The following is a 17,654-nucleotide window of genomic DNA, read 5'->3' on the forward strand; positions in this document are numbered from 1 at the left end:
CCTATTTATTCTTTACTTATTTATTCCTTTTTTTCATTTAAAGTTTTTTATTTTATTTTTTGTACCGACCATTTTTCGTGAGATTGTTTTCAGTTTCTCTATGAAATGAAACGTCACGAAATGTGAAAAAAAAATAGAAAATAGCATAGTAAAACAATAACATGCTCTTAATACTATGTTGTTTATTATTTTTTTTTTTTTACAATTTTTCAATTGACATTTCCATTTTAAGTATACTTTTTAATGTGACATTTAAACGAAAAGTAAAAATATGAATATTTTTTAGTATAAAATAAATGGGGGAATGATAAAAACATTTAAACAGTATATATATGTATGTCGTTTATCTCTTTTGTTTAAATTAGCATTGCATACTTTTTGGAAAATGAAACAGCCGCGTTCATTCTGTTGATGTGTAGAATACAGAGATAGAGAAAGAGCAAGTATCAGATTTGATGAAAAAAGAAATAAAAAAAAAAAGTAGCATATATATAACATATACAAATACTGATACACTGTGATGTTTTTATTTTTATTACCTTTGCCTTTTTTCGAGCTTATGTTAACTTTTTTTTAATGAGAATTTTTTTCATTCATTTTTTTTATTTGGGTTCACTTATATTTTTACTAGTAAAATGCATTAATAAAATACCCAGAGAAATAAAAAAAAATAACATTTTAATGTGTGACGTATTAAAAAAACAACAGAAATTATGGCGGCCTTGGAAAATAAAGTCACATAAAATTAATACATTTTTTTTAAATAATCATGATAAAATGATCTATGCCTTTAACAAAGGAATTGCGAATGGGCACAACTTCGTTCGAACACACCCTGGGGGTATGCGTCTATTTTCCACCGAAAAAGGTAAACTATAAAAGCTGATCAAATAAATAAGAATGTATATAAATAAATACATATAATTTATTGTGCATTTTTCCACACTTGTGTCTATTATGTATATAAATTTTTTAATGGTCCCCTACATTTTTATTTCCTTCTTCATCTCTTTAGTTGGAAGAACCAAAATAAAAGAATTGTATAATTTAGAAATAAATAATTCTGAAAAAAAAAACTATAAAATATGTGGATGGATTAAATCCGTTCGAACAGTGGGGAAAAGTGGTTTTGCCTTTGTTGACATTAATGATGGGTCTCACTACAAAAATTTCCAAGTGGTTATTGATTCAGGAATTTCAAATTATCAAAATGTTTTAAAGGCATCAAGAGATGATGCTATAGAATGCTTTGGAGAGTTGAAATGCCCAATAGGAAAAAAACAAAAAGTGGAATTGTCTGTTTATGATTCAGAAAAAAAACATTATATAAAACTTTTTAAAGAATTGAGCACCGACAATTTGGCTACCAGTCCCAGTAATACATCCGCTAGCAATATTACCAATGCAAATACAAACAATGATGAAACATGTAATACAACTTATGATAATGAAAATATGGGGGTGTTAGAAAGGGAAAATTATGAGCAATCTGAAAAAATTGAAGAAGAAAAAAGTGAAATTGGGCTTAAAGATGTTTATATGATCTCTAAAAAGTATCATACAAAAGAATATTTAAGAAACTTTCCACATTTAAGAGGTAGAACAAAATTATATAGTAGCATATTTCGGTTAAAGTCCGATTTAATTATGGAAACTTTTAATTATTTTAAAAAAAAAAATTATACATATATTAATACACCTATATTAACGAGTAATGATTGTGAAGGAGGGGGAGAATTATTTCATGTTACTACCTCTCCAAACAAAAATCAAAAAGGAGAAACCGATACAGAAAATGTAGATTCTATAAATGAAAAAAAGCAATTTTTTAAAAAACCATGTTATTTAAATGTATCAAGCCAATTGGCATTGGAATGTTTATGTTGTTCTATTGGAGATGTATTTACTATAAATCAATCTTTTCGAGCAGAAAATTCAAACACATCTAGACATTTAAGTGAATTTCTTATGTTAGAAGTAGAGCTAGCTTTTTCTGATTTAAATAATATAATTTCAGAATCGGAAAATTATATTAAAGAGATGATTAATTTTGTTTTACACAAATCAGAAGATATTGAATATATAAATGAGCATCATGATCAAAACATTAAAAAAAATTTAGAAGAAATTTTAAAAAAACCATTTATAATAATAACACATGAAGAAGCAATCCAAATATTGAAAAAAAGAAATAATTCGAATGCTACTAATTTTGATCTTTCAGAATCAGATATATCATTTGAAGATCAAAAATATCTTACAAATATACATTTTAAATCTCCTGTAGTTATTATTAATTATCCAGATAGCATAAAACCATTTTATATGAAATTAAATAATGATAAAAAAACAGTTTCTTGTATGGATGTAATTTTTCCAAATATTGGAGAGATTGCAGGGGGATCAGAAAGAGAAACAAATTTAAATATATTAAAAGAACAAATGAAAAAAAATAAATTAAACATTGATTTATATAATCCTTATCTTGAATTAAGAAAATATGGAAATATTCCTCATTCGGGATTCGGGTTAGGAATCGATCGGTTAATTATGTACATTTTATCGATATCTAACATACGCGATGTTGTGCCTTTTCCTAGGTATCCAAATTATCTCTTTATGTAAGTTTTAATTAATTTGAAAAATCAAGAATAAAATTAAATGCATATACATATATAGATCCAACTTATATGTAAAAAAATTATGACAAAGTGATGAAAATAACAAATATTCACAACATACAAAATAAAAAATTAGATATATCAAAATATTATGATCATGTCATAGAATTGCCAAAATGATTTAAGCCGTAAAATAATTTTTCTATAATCGGGGCAATCTAGGATATATATATATATATATGTGTGCACCTTATTTGATTACTATTTTATTATTTTTTTTTACATTTTTTTATTTGATTTTTTATTTTTTTCATAAAATCAGTTTATCTGAACAAATTCTTTTAAGTTGTCTAAATCTTTGTAAATCGAATCAATTTCATAGGAATGTAAGCACATCCATTCTCCATAGCAAATACTGCTATAGGCCATTGTGTTGATACATTCGCCCATTAGCTAAAAATATTGGGAAAAATGATAAAATTTAGAGGGTATATCATAGAAAATGCAACATTTACTCATTCAATGTTATTAATTTGTTTATAATTGCATTAGACAAAAAATATGAAAAATGTTTATTTAACGAGGTTATTGCTTTATTATTAAGTAGGACTATGCATATATATTTTTTTCTTACATTTTCTGACGTTGTCTCAAATTGGCTACATTTGCGAATACACTCTTCACTTTGTTTTTTAAACTGATCAATAAGCCCAGAATTGCTATCACTTAATTTTAATAAATTGTTTATTCTCTTTTCAAAATCAGATGTATTTATAACATTTATTAAATTTTCTGATACCTCTTTTAATTTATTATATTTTTCGAAAACTTTCGTATTTAAATTTTCAATAGTTTCAAAAAAATCATGTGTTAAAGCACACTCATTATATTCAGCACAACTTATTTCATTTTTCTCATCTAAGAATAAAGATTGTCAATAAATAAAAACATATTTTATATTTGATCATCACACTATGATAAATATATCATTTGTTTTGTTGAAATATGTACAGTTTAAAAAAAAAAAAAAACATACTTTTTATTATATCAGCTTTTTGAAGACTTGAAGGAGTAGAAATACCTTTGTTGGTGTTCTCGTTAGGGCCTCTAAAAAATATAAGCAGAAAAAAAATATGCATAAATATGTGCACATATATATATAACTATTCAGTTTATTACCTTAAAAGATTTTTGTTAAAAAATAATGATGCCTTTTCACTGCTCCATAAATTTTGTTTATCTTCTTTGGCAATACTCTGAATTAACTCCCTATCTGACGTGATTAAAATGTCATCTCGGTTTTTTTCGACATATCTTGGTTCATTTCGTTTGTAATATTCCATATTATTACGTAATCTACAAAATTAGGGTTTATAAAGTTTTGATTTTAAGTTTTCGATTTATGAAAGCCTATGATTGAAATTTCAAGAATGAATAAGGTAATTAGACATTAATCGAAAAATGTTGGTTACTCTATTTTTTGTTCTAAATTCAGGGGATTTTCTGATTCATTTATTTCTTCACTAATAAAAAGAAGATAGAAATATGAACAATATTTAGAAGAGTAATAAATATATGAAGATAAACATCATACTATTTATAGTATAAAAATAATACAGTAATAAAATAGAGACATAAAAAAATACCTATATTTATTATGTGGAGTTATATCCCCAAAATAATCATTGTACATAATATTTCTATTAATAATGAAAAGGTAAAAATATATATTATATAGAGGGAATAAGAAATTGTAAAAAAGAGAAAAAAGAAAATTACTTGAGGGAACCCAAATTTTCAATCTCGTTTTTTTCCAACTCATTATATAAATCATCATCATTCATATCATTAAATTCGATTGTGTTTAGTATATTGGATCCTATATTACTATCGTTAGAAATTTCGATACTCGATTTTATGTTTCCTATTCCATCACCTGTCTTATCACGGTATTCATTTTGTGATGAATAAAAATTAAGGTATTTTTCGAGGGGTTCACTTTAAAGAAAAACAAGTAAATTGATACAATTATGTATATGTGATAGAAAATAAGTTAGATATGCTTGATAAATAAGAGGTATATAAGGATATATTGGAAAAAATAATAAACCAAAGAATATTTTACAAGTATATGTGATATTTATTTTATATATTTTTTACTTTTTGATTAAATAATCTGTGCTTATTTTAATATTTTGATCATCTGTATTTTCAGGAATAATCGAAGTGTCCAATTCAGGTCTCATTTTTTATGAACAGATTTTCGTAAAATAGTGAGCCAAAATAAAAAAAAGTTGTAGTATAATTGTATCAAATTGGCTAAGATTTTTATCACAAAATAGTAGAAAAAATGCAACAAAAATATAACAAAAATAATAGAACAAAAGATGGACAACTTCACTTTATGTATGCATATACGCCAAGAGAAAAATAAATAAAGACAAGTTATATATTTTTAAGCTATAATAAATAAAAACTTTAAGAATATAAACAATTAAAAGATCGTATAAATAAAAGGTCTATGGACAAAAAGGAACAAAAAATAAATTCATATACTATTTATTGTTACTATCTATTATTATTAACAATGATTATATTTTTAGAAAAAATAGTGTACATACTTTGTAAGAGCAGTGTTAAAGAAATTTACTGTTTTTTCTTTACTCCACTTGTGACTAGTTTTGTTTAGCATTCATAGTGGACAAAAAAATTAACTATAGTCTTTCTATATATATTAAAATGTATGTTCTTTTTGCTAACAATTTGTTCGTTTTATCACATCATAATATATACAAAAAACTAATAAACCCACATATTTGTACCCCAGCAAATTTATAAGTACATAAGTGCACACAATACAAATCTCGTCAATTTTCTTAAAAACAAAATATATATATAACAACCTTATTTGATATATTTGGACTTAAATACATGAGAATATATATGCTTATATTTCCCCTTTATGTTACCAAAGATATTTTTGTCTTTTTTTTTATTTTAGAACAGACCAGCCTTTATATAATATCCCCATTTTCAGTATATATACTTAACACACACAAAGTAATATATATAAAAGAAAAGAAAAAAAACAGTAGAACGTAGAATGCAGGTATTATTTGAATAGCAAAATCATGAACGCAAAAAAAAAAGAGAATAATTTGAGTATTATACTATTTATATATTTCCCATGCACTATATATACTACTTTATATTAATTACAATTTAGATTTAAAGAGAATCTTATTCTTTTTTTTGAATTTCCAATAAAAAAAAATTACCATTTTATTTAAACAATTTTTCAATTATTAAACAAATCACAATAGTTATAAATATTAAAAAAAAAAGTAAAAAAATGAGGAAGCTCAATGATGTGAAGTTGAGAAAAATATATAAATAAAAATCATAATAGTACCAAAAAATTAACATACAAATAAATAGTGAACAGGAAATTATTCACAAGGTAATGAAATATTATTAAGGTCAAATATATAAATATAAAAAAATATATAAAAAAAGCAAAATTGAATTAAATGATAAATTAAACGAAAAATTAAAATATAGCATTACAATGAAAAAAATATAGTGAGCTTTTATTAATTACGGCTTTAAGAGTAGAAAAGAATATATTATTACTACAAATAATAAATACTACTATAATTAATAGCATAGCTACTATATAATATTATCCATATTTATTTTTTTTTTAAAGTTTTTCAAAGATTGATGTTTAATCATCCTTTTCAAAACAAGGATTTTACAATAACATTTTTTTCTGGAAAAAATATAAGCATATAATACATACACATAAAAATGCGAAAATTAATAACCAAATAAATATTAAAATATATACATTTATGTATATATAAGAGTATATTAATATATATATCTATATAATCTTATGTTTCCGTATGTACATACATTTGTATGATGGAACAGGAAAAAAAGCCGAGGGGGGAAAATGAAGAGCCCTCTATCTCAACAAATATGATTAATGATGAAAAGGAAGATCAAAATGAAAAATTAGCAGAAGTTGAAAATAAATGTACAGAATTACCTGAGAATAATTGCAATACGCAAACTGATAAATCAAGTAATATTTCTATACAAAATCCAAATATGGTAACAAGTGAAGAAATACAAACTATAAATAACAAACAAGACCTTAATGCCAATTTAAATAAAAACAATTATGAGCATGATACAAATTTGGATGAACAAAATGCATCCAGCTTGAATGCTCAAAACATGAATGATAGTAACATTGTAAATATAAAATCGGATTTAAATGGGTCAGATAAAAGTAATAACATTTTAATAAACAATATAGAAAAAGAAGAAATAGTAAAATCAAGCGATGAAGATAATAAAAATAGCTTTATAGACACAAATACAAATCAAAATGAAAATATACATAATGAAGGAAATGGCATTAATCTTACTTCAAACCAAGCAGATAAAAATATAGGGGGTACTACTATTGATACAAATCATATTGAAGTTGAAAAAAGAGAGGATACTAATTCAATAGAAAATGATTGTGAAGATGGCAAAAAATTAATAGACGAGGCAGCGGAAAAAAATCGACGCATTATAGAAATGTATGAAAAAAAACTTGAAACTGAGATTAATCAAAAAGAAAAAAATAAAGTAGGTGGACCTACCGAATCAAGTGATAAATTTGATGGTAGTATCGCATCTATTAGTGCAAAAATGAGAGAAAGTATTTCCAAAATATTTAGAGAAATACCATCATCAAAGCCGAAGATTATAAATGAAATTACATCAGAAAAAAATGAAACAAATCCAAGTAATGGTAATGAAAGTATGGGGCGAGATGATTGTGATAATAAACCGAGTTTCTCTCGAAGCACTTTAAAAGAGGGAAGTCTTTTGAGGCTGTTTCGATGTGAATATTTTGACACACATTTACATATTAGATATTTATATGATAGAAAGGAAATAGGGGTACATGAGTATTTAGTAAATTCATTATATACTCAAAGAAATCCTGAAGATATATTATTTTACTTACCTCAATTATGTCAAATATCGTTAGTACGATATGAATCATCGTCTCTTTATCGATTTCTCTTAGATAAAGCTAGCAAATCTATGCATTTTGCTTTAAAATTAAATTGGATATACAATTCAATTGTTGAAGATAATATACCTAAATATAAAGAAATATCTCAAAAAATGATACAAGAAATCGAAATGGCTGTAGTTAATTGTAAACCACTAAATAGTGAATGTAAAATTTTTAAAGAAGATAAGCAAACCGATCTTCTCATTTTGGCATATCCACTTTTATTTAAAAGAAAATTTATTATAAAAAAAATAAGAACAAATGAAAAAATAAATCAAATTAAAACATTTAACAAATTTCTTAGTAATTCATATAGTTTAAAAGGATTTAGTAATCCAATCGAAAAAGCAAATATATTATCATCTTCAAATAATTCAGACATAATATTTAAAGAAACATGTTTTTGCTCAAGTCATATTAAGAATAATGATCAGCAAAATGCTGATATAGTGGATGGAGAGAAAGTGAAGCCTCCTCAATGTGATGATAAGATTGATCCTCAACCAATACATTCGAATGATGAGCATATTAATGAAGAAGCAGAAAATAATAATTATCTCGGTGCAGAGCAAAAATATAATGACGGGGTTTGCCCTAAATGTGCACATATTTTTGAGGCGAAAAAAGAAAAAAAAGATAAAAATAAAAATAAACCTTTATCACCCCAAATGCCATCATGCTATATAATAAATTCAGGACCTTTAACTGTAGCATCTGCGAAAATAAGATTACCAAGTACTTATGCAAAATTAGGAGACCCCTTAAGCTTTTCTAAATTTTCACTCCCAGATTGTAATTATAGTTTTGATATGATTGAAGAACTACAACAATTTTTTATGAAACAAAGAAGATGTGAATATTTTAGTTTGCTGAACAATTTTATAAGTTTATTAATAACAACATCTAATCTGTTGGCAAATGAAACTGATATAGATGCACGAAATACATTGCTAAACAAATTTTTATATTCCTTAAATACATGGATGGTTATGAGAAGGTGTATAGTAGCTTCTTGTGAAAATATATTTTCCATGACAGGTTTATGTATACCAATGGAATCAATATCTGCTAGTAAATCAGATATATGTGGATCAAGAAGAAAACAAAAAAAGAGTCCTAAACATTTACAAATATTACATTTTAATAATGATGAATGTAAAATATTTTTTTCAAAAAAAAGAGCACCATATTTATTGGTTTTCGAAGTAGCAGATTTAGATGAAGATATTTCACATATTAGTGATAATACATTTTATGTAAATAATAGATTATTTAATATAGAAAATGATAAAAATAATAATTTATTTAAAACGACACAAAATAATGAAAAAGAATCAGGGGTAAAAAGTTATATCAGTGATGATGAGTATTCAAAAAATGAAAAAAGTGATGATGAATTGAAACATAATAGTTATATTCTTACGAAAAATTATGGAGGATATAATGAAAATGGTAGTTCCTATGAATGTGAAATGAAGCCTAGTTATGAAGAACAAAATAAAAAAATATTAATAAATAATAGTAACAAAAATATAGGAAGAGCTAGTGGAAGTCGTTATTATGAATCTAATGAAAACTCCTATCAATATTACGATGATAAACAGTATCAAGAGTTTTATAATAATAGAGAAGAACAAACTAGCAAACTAAATAGCAACACAAATAGTGCTGATGATGAGCCTAGTGAAGTTAGTAGTACAAATAGTAGTTTAAACTATTTCAAAGATTTAAATGTAATAAAAATGAATGATCTTTATGTATATAATGCTATAGTAAATGATTTAAGGAGAGAAAATTTAATATCTTTTACTTCTGAAGAAGAAGAAAATATATATCTTATTAAAAAATGTATTGGATTAGCAAAAGAAAAATCAAATGATGGATATAGTGATAAAGAATATGATAACAACGATAGGGAAAGAAGAAAATCAAGAAACCAAAATAATAATGATAATAAAAATGAAATAAATAGTACATCTAATGATTCATCTGCAATAGGAATAAAAACAAATAAATTTATAATCACCAGATCTGCATCTATGCCAAACTATTTAAACAACTTCAAAGCAGCTGATAATAATAAAAATGAAGAAAATAGCGATATATCCGAATATAACGAAGCAATCGCTAGCTCCACAGATAATCAAACTGCCGAACACGATGAAAATTTAAAAAAAACAAATCAAGAAAGCGGAGAAACATACGATAAAAATGACAAAAAAGAAACGAATTTAATAAAAAGGGTTGGAAATAATAATAATGGAGAAAGTAGTGGGAAACATGCTAGTGTATTATCATCACATCCTCATAATACAAGAAACTGCTATTATTCTGTAGAATTACCTTCTGTGTTACCAGATATAAGTGAATATTTTAAAGTCGAAAATTATTTAAATGAAGAATTTAAAAAAAAAAATTGTAAAATTATAAAAACATTATTATGGGGAGAATTATTTGAAGATAAAAAAAAAAAAATTAGAAAAATATCACCTTATGGTAAATTAAAATCATGGGATCTTAAATCTGTCATAGTAAAAGGGGGTGATGATTTACGACAAGAATTATTAGCTTCTCAATTAATTAAACAATTCAAAAGTATATTTGACAATGCTGGTTTGCCATTATGGTTACGCCCTTATGAAATATTAGTCACTGGATCGAACTCAGGAATAATTGAATATGTCCATGATACTTGTTCTGTTGATTCACTCAAAAGAAAGTTTGGCACAGATAGCATTTCAACGATTTTCAACATCGTCTTTGCGGATTACATATTTGAGGCTAAAAAGGTTCGACATTATTTATTATATACATATGTACATTACCATGTTCATACACGTTCTATATATATATGTGTAACTTTCCATTTATTTTTGCAGAATTTTATAGAAAGCCATGCAGCGTATTCCTTAATTTCATACTTGCTGCAAGTAAAGGATAGGCATAACGGAAATATGTTATTAGATTCATATGGGCATCTAATACATATAGATTATGGGTTCATGTTAACAAACTCACCAGGAAATGTTAATTTTGAAACATCGCCTTTTAAATTAACACAAGAATATTTAGATATTATGGATGGTGAAAATTCAGATAATTATGAATATTTTAGACGCCTCATTGTTAGCGGATTTTTAGAAGCTCGCAAACATTCTGAAGAAATTATTCTCCTTGTTGAATTAATGATGCCAGGTAAATTTTACATAATAATAAAATGAGGCCAAATAAAATATATCAATTTGTTTATTACACTTTAGTAATGTATTATATTAGCCACATTAAGTAGTGCCACTACAACATTTTTTGCTTAACTTTATTACTTTACATAATTATTGATATATACAATGGGCTACATATTTATTCCGTGATTTATTTGGATACATTTTTCTATCTTTATTTTTGGATTCACTCCTTTTTTTAGCTCTGAAAATGCCATGCTTTTCGAATGGAACGCAGTTTTGCATCGATTCCTTGAAAGAGAGATTTATGACAAACTTAACTGTTGACACGGTAAAAATATGTGCCTAATATATAGTATTACACTTTTATTATAATAGTATAGTCCATCTTATATTTACACTTATGCATAAATGTTTTAAACAATATATCTGTTTTTTTTTTCTACAGTGCATACAACGAATTAACGCATTAATTGAAGCCTCTATCAACAACTTCCGAAGTGTTCAATATGATTATTTTCAACGAATAACAAATGGAATTATGTAAATTTATATCTAAACAAATATATCATATATATATACATACTTTTCAGTAAATTAAAAATATTATGAAAAAAAAAAATCAAATATACGCAAATTAGCGAATAAAGCATACCAGAAAAGGGAATCCATATATTTATGTGCGTGTAATTCAATTGATAGCCTCACTTTAACATGTTTTTTGATTTTTATATATTTCTGATTATTGAAAATATGCTATCATTGTCCAAATTGCTATATTTTGTTTTTTTCTTTTTCTGTTTAATTTTGCTATGCTAATGTTTTCAAAAGATTGCATAGAATGTGCATATAATATTTTTTTTTGTCATTCCCTTCGTTACTATATATACATATAACTGTTCTTTTTTTTTTTTAATTTTTCCATTATCATCAATTATTTGCATTTGCTTTTTTAATTTGTGTATGAAATGGTTATTTTAATTATTATTTTTTTTAATTAAAACTCTTACATTTAAATTACACTATTATTTAGTTCCTCTCTATTTTGCATTCATTTGAAGCTAAATGTATGCTATTTTTTCTTCGGTTTTTTCAAGCTTTTTTTTCTTATATATTGCAAGCTTGTTTTAAATAATGGGGGAGGGTGTTAAATTTTTTTATAAAATTAATAAAATAGTGTGAAAAAAAAATATATATATTATTATATGCATAGCAAATGATAAAAAAGCAAAGGAAAAAACATTTCATGCCATAACGGTAATAGGGTATATAAAAGGATAAAATGGTGAAATGTTCTTTAAAAATACAGTAAATAATACTCTGTAATATATACATACACACACATACATATATACTTAACTAATGTAGCAATTTCTTCATGAAAATGGCTGAAAGGGAAGAAGAGGTTGAAATAATCCAAAGCGACGATGAAGTTGAGATAATTCAAAACGACCAAGTTGAGGTAATCCAAAGTGACGATGAAGTTGAAATTGTTCAAAACAACAAAGAAGTTGGAATAGTTCAAAGCATCGAAGAAGTTGGAATAGTTCAAAGCATCGAAGAAGTTGGAATTGTTCAAAACGACGAAATTGGAATAGTTCAAAACAACGAAGAAGTTGAAATAGTTCAAAATGACGACATAGGAATGATCCAAAATGATGATATTGGAATGATCCAAAACGACAACGTTGGAATAGCCCAAGGGGACAACGAACTTGAGATAGTCCAAAGCGATGACGAAGTTGAGGTAATCTCAAACGAAGATAACGAAGAAGGCGAAATCGATGAAATGTATATACAAAATGAAATCGATAAATTGAATATAGAGGAATTAATACAGCCTAAAAAGAATCATATGTTAAACAAAGTTATACAAAAAGATAGAACTATTGTTCTGAGTATAGATGATAAAATAACTAAATTACAAAAGTCATGTGAATTTGGAAAAAACGTATCAAAAATCATAAATGTTAAAGCAGAAAGTTTAAGTAATATTACTTTAAGGATAAAACTAAGATTAATAATAAATACATTTTTAGATTTGTTTCCCGATGATAGTGTAACAAACACTGAAACTCAAGATAATGATGATAGTAATTCTTTTACAGATAATCGAACTGTAAAACCAAAATTGAGTTTTGTAAAAATGTCAAAACATTTTAGTATACAAACATTGCCATATTGTACAATAAGTTATGACACTATCCCTTTGCATCTTTTTATGACTCCTGACAATAAGTTTCATCTTGAAATACCTAAAAGAAAAACCTATACCAGAGCTAAAAGATCGAGCAATACTTATAAAAAATTAAAAGATTATTCGCATGATAATGAACCTGAGGTAAAATTAGAAACTTATGAACAGTCGATGAAACTTAAAAGTAAATTAAATGAACTTGAAAAAACTCAAAAAAATGTAAAATTTTTTAATTTTATTGTTGATTGTGATCCAATTAATGGATTTAATGAAACAACATTTCGTTTATTTTTGGCTACTTTACTTATATCAAAAGGCCATGTAGAATTTTATAAAAATGATGATGGTATTTTATGCATTAAATCATGTGAAAACATGGACCCAAATAATGAAAATGATGATAAGGGGCCAAAAAATGATGAGGAAAACACCCAAAATTCTTCACACACATTAGGAGAATCGAAAAAAAGAAAAAAACACCAAGCCTTACTTACGTCGTGGTCTTATAGTAAATGGGAACAGTTAGTTGAACAAATAAATAAAGAATCATAATATTATTCCGCTTATGAAATATTTTCACTATTCAAATGTTTACACATGTCATTTTTTTTAGTGAAATATTTCCATAATTGTAATGGGAGAGTTAGCCATAATTATACTCCCCACTTTTTTTTTTAAATTAAAATATTTTTATACATTTTTGCATTATATAAACTTTGAATGAAATAAGCATATAAAGAATTTTTATTATATACATTTCCATCTTTCATTATTCTATTTTTAAAATAATCCACAAATGTGTAGGTGCACATGGATTGTATTTTTATTGAGATATTTATGCATATGTATATGCCCTTTTCTTTGTGTGCGCTATTTTATTCCTTTGTCTTTGCGAAACTTTCTAAGAAAAAATATATAATCATACGATAAAATAAAACAACAAATGGAAAAATGACAAAATATAAGGCGACGAAAGAAGTATAATTTCTTCCTACATTTGCATAATATATATATGCGGATCACATTGAAAACGAAAAAAAGTAATAAATTTCATGCGAAATTTACACCTTATTTATTATAATATATAAATGTATACACATTTGTAAAAATGGAAGATACTATAGCAAATATGAGTGAAGAAAATTTAAATTATATTAAAACATGTATCGGATATTCCTTGGCGAAATCCATGCTATATGCAATAAAGACAGACACAGAAGGTAATGAACATAAAAGAAAAAAATGTATGCTTTTTATGAACCAATAAATATATTCTATGCATGCATAAAATAAGAATTTGTGTACATATATTGAATGATATGATTTTTCGTATAAAACCGTGTTCTTTATAAGAGTCACGAAATAGAAGATCTATGTTGTACCATTTCAATCACCACCTTACCTATATATATTTTTTTTCATTCTTATCTGTTTTTTTTTTTCCTTTTCATTAATTATACTTGGAAAAAAGACCCTTTAAATGTTATAAGCCAACAACTAAAAAACTTTACAACCTTCAATGAAGACAAAAAAAAAAAGAAAAAAAAATTCATAAAAAAAATAAATTCATACCATATTAAAATACATGATGAAATAAATAGAAATTTCACAAAAAATTGTATTAAAGATTTATATAAATTTGGGCGCGAAAATGATGGCACTTTATTCGAAAAACTGGAAAGCTTATTAAATATAATTAAAAATGTTTTAGATGTTGAAAATGTATATATAGGAAAAATGTATACAGAGATAGAAAATGAAAAAAAGACAGGAAAAAAAAAAAAGAATACGCATAAAAAAAATATCTTGAAAATTCTTTTTGCTAGTGACAAGTGTAACATAAAAAACGAAATGGTACTTAATGATATTCAATTTGAAAGCATATTTAAACAATTTCCAGAAACAAAAAAGGACAATTTTTTTTTTGAAAAAAGTTATATATTTCCTAATGTTATAAAGAGAAATTATACTTATGATGAATTAAGTGAAAATTTATTTCCAAATATTAAACTTTTATACGAAAACAAAAATCGTTTGAAAATTATAAATAAAAGTGATTTCGAACAGACTACAAAAGAGAGTCATAAAACAAAAAATGATGATATTTCTGAATTTGGAAATGATAGTATCCCAAATTCCGATAATTCAAATGAACTTAGTTCAGACAAAAATACAGAAGATGGGTCCTTACATGAGGAAGAGTCTATTAATGAAATGAGTGGCGAAAAAGATGAAACGGAAGAAAATGAAAAAGAAGATGGCTTAGACTTATTAGAGAAAGAAAATGAAATAATAAAAGAATGTGAAAATTTTGATGAAAAACTAATTAAAACTCTAAATATGAATCTAACATATAAATGTACATATATATATGAAATCATGGATATCGAACAATCAGTTTTATATGAATATATGGTTCCTGGTGATTTTCTTGCCATCCCATTAGTATATTATTCATGTTATAATCTTAATTTTTTGAATTATTTATATAATATAAAAAATCAATCGAAACAAACAGCATTCAATAGTTTAGAAACCATAGGTAAGGAAAATGAATATATATAAATGTGCATTCATCAAAAGTATATTTACATTCACAATAAAACGAGAAAGGAGTATGCACAAATTACAAAATGAACAAAAAAATAATAAAAATAAAATATATAAAAATAAATAATTTTACTTTAAATTTATAAGCATGTATGCCCCAGGAGAATAATGAATTCAAACTGGTAAACCCTGAAATAAGGGAAAAAGAAAAGACAAATTGGATAATTGACTTAAAAGCCGAGAAAAAAATAGAAATGTGTCTTTGTATAGATAACAGAGGAAGTGTCAATAAAATAAATGAACAAAAAATGTATGCCCTAATACACTTCTCTTATCTCTTGATTATACGAATGTTAATGTGTGAAAGAAAATTCGTTGAAAAACAGGCAAGGAAAAAGAAAGTTTATATCCATTCATTCAAATGAAATGAAAATAGTTAAATATGTTTTCATATATTATATACACCTATAAACATAACTATCCTTTCACAAAATTCAGGTTGAATATATGATAGAATGCAAGAATGGAAGCGAAGGGCAATTAATCGATAAGTTTCAAACAAAAATGCAAGAAGCTAATCAGGAAAATATCATAAATAAATTTAAAAATAAATTAGATGATCATCATTATTTTACAGAATCACCAAACCTAATAAGTTACATGGCTTCATTCAAATGGATAGCAAAAAAAATCCGCAAATATCATCACAAGATTAGCCAAATAAGTATACAAAAAAAAATATTTTTTTTCCATATTCATATAACTCTCAAAAAAATTATTAATAAAAAATACATTTTTTAACTTATACAGATAAAATAAAGGTTGAGTTTAACAATAACCTGTTACAAACCTTACTTAATTGCTTTATAATAATAGATCATGAATATTCAAAACCCTTATCAAAAACGATGATACAAAATTATGAATGGAATGAATTGATATTATACATTAACCAAAGTTTTATGGATCGTCTCACAATGTTTAATCCTCTTTTAGAATTTGAAGGTTTGTTCACAACTATAGTCACATGCAATATATCTACGAAATGCTAAAACAATGTGAATGTGTACATATTTCGAATATAAGTATATTTATTTTTATCCATATAAAACATTTTTATGGACCCAATAAAACGAACGATTTATATTGGACCCATAATATAGCATTTATTAATTTTGTCTACCCTCATTCATTTTCTCACTTTCCCACATATTTTATAGAAAAGGAAATAGAAAAACTTCATGCAATGAAAAATATGCTAAATATTGTTTCTTTAAAAAAGAACAACTATCTGAACAATATGGAGGGAATAACTACATATGGAATAACCTTATTGGGATATTTTAATAATGTAATATTAGATATATATTTATGAAATATTTAATGTTACTCAAAAGTTCTTGTCCTATCAAATTATTTGCTATATCTGCATTAAAAAAAGGTGTATATCCTTTTGTGTATATTCATATATAGAATTGCTAACATTTTCATGCCTTCCTTTTTAATATGTTCTTATAGGTAACCACAAATATTTTGTATGAAGTTTTAAAAATAAAAGAAGGGGAGCAAATTTCAAATACATAAAACAATAAAAATATAAACCCAAACAAATGTCTAATATGAATTTTTTACAAAGTCTTGACAATTAAATTTTTCAAAATATGCTATACCTATGTATAATATTATATATGTGTATTTTTCTTCATTTTTTCACATTATTTCTTCAAACAATATGTAACTGTCAATCTAAATATGCATTCAAGTGGATACACAAAAATATATTAGTAATAAGAAAAGTGTAACTTATATAATGCATATATATGAAAAAACACATACCCTTAAAATAAAATACTATTCAAATATAAAATGATTAGCAATTTACTCATTCTATATTAAAGTATACACCTGTTTTGTGTTAAAATTGCGGTATAAAAATGGGGAACTAAAAGGAATCGTTACAGCGAACTAATAACATTTAAATTTTAATGTTATTACATTTTTCAATTTTTATATTTTTT

General features: G+C 25.0%; 5 protein-coding genes across 5 annotated transcripts; 4 read left to right on the forward strand and 1 right to left on the reverse strand.

The window, feature by feature from the left end:
* Nucleotides 1–576: 576 nt before the first annotated feature.
* Nucleotides 577–2,625, forward strand: PVVCY_1101010 (asparagine--tRNA ligase, putative; the record flags this gene model as incomplete). The annotated part of the gene is made up of 2 exons (XM_008626273.1): nucleotides 577–868; nucleotides 1,016–2,625. The coding sequence occupies 2 exons, from the start codon at nucleotides 577–579 to the stop codon at nucleotides 2,623–2,625; spliced, it is 1,902 nt and encodes a 633-aa protein (XP_008624495.1).
* A 314-nt stretch (nucleotides 2,626–2,939) lies between these two features.
* Nucleotides 2,940–4,867, reverse strand: PVVCY_1101020 (conserved Plasmodium protein, unknown function; the record flags this gene model as incomplete). Its single annotated transcript, XM_008626271.2, has 8 exons — nucleotides 2,940–3,074; nucleotides 3,256–3,539; nucleotides 3,658–3,728; nucleotides 3,801–3,977; nucleotides 4,094–4,144; nucleotides 4,268–4,321; nucleotides 4,401–4,619; nucleotides 4,782–4,867. 8 exons carry the CDS (start codon nucleotides 4,865–4,867, stop codon nucleotides 2,940–2,942), a joined length of 1,077 nt encoding a protein of 358 aa, XP_008624493.2.
* A 1,678-nt stretch (nucleotides 4,868–6,545) lies between these two features.
* Nucleotides 6,546–11,436, forward strand: PVVCY_1101030 (phosphatidylinositol 4-kinase, putative; the record flags this gene model as incomplete). Its single annotated transcript, XM_008626270.2, has 4 exons — nucleotides 6,546–10,496; nucleotides 10,587–10,902; nucleotides 11,132–11,220; nucleotides 11,338–11,436. 4 exons carry the CDS (start codon nucleotides 6,546–6,548, stop codon nucleotides 11,434–11,436), a joined length of 4,455 nt encoding a protein of 1,484 aa, XP_008624492.2.
* Nucleotides 11,437–12,267: 831 nt separating this feature from the next.
* Nucleotides 12,268–13,638, forward strand: PVVCY_1101040 (conserved Plasmodium protein, unknown function; the record flags this gene model as incomplete). Its single annotated transcript, XM_008626269.2, has 1 exon — nucleotides 12,268–13,638. One exon carries the CDS (start codon nucleotides 12,268–12,270, stop codon nucleotides 13,636–13,638), a length of 1,371 nt encoding a protein of 456 aa, XP_008624491.2.
* A 556-nt stretch (nucleotides 13,639–14,194) lies between these two features.
* Nucleotides 14,195–17,220, forward strand: PVVCY_1101050 (conserved Plasmodium protein, unknown function; the record flags this gene model as incomplete). Its single annotated transcript, XM_008626268.2, has 7 exons — nucleotides 14,195–14,306; nucleotides 14,558–15,628; nucleotides 15,784–16,037; nucleotides 16,135–16,360; nucleotides 16,447–16,641; nucleotides 16,857–16,987; nucleotides 17,155–17,220. The coding sequence occupies 7 exons, from the start codon at nucleotides 14,195–14,197 to the stop codon at nucleotides 17,218–17,220; spliced, it is 2,055 nt and encodes a 684-aa protein (XP_008624490.2).
* Nucleotides 17,221–17,654: the final 434 nt, after the last annotated feature.

The sequence above is a fragment of the Plasmodium vinckei genome, assembly GCF_900681995.1.
Source record: "Plasmodium vinckei vinckei genome assembly, chromosome: PVVCY_11".
Taxonomy (NCBI): domain Eukaryota; phylum Apicomplexa; class Aconoidasida; order Haemosporida; family Plasmodiidae; genus Plasmodium; species Plasmodium vinckei.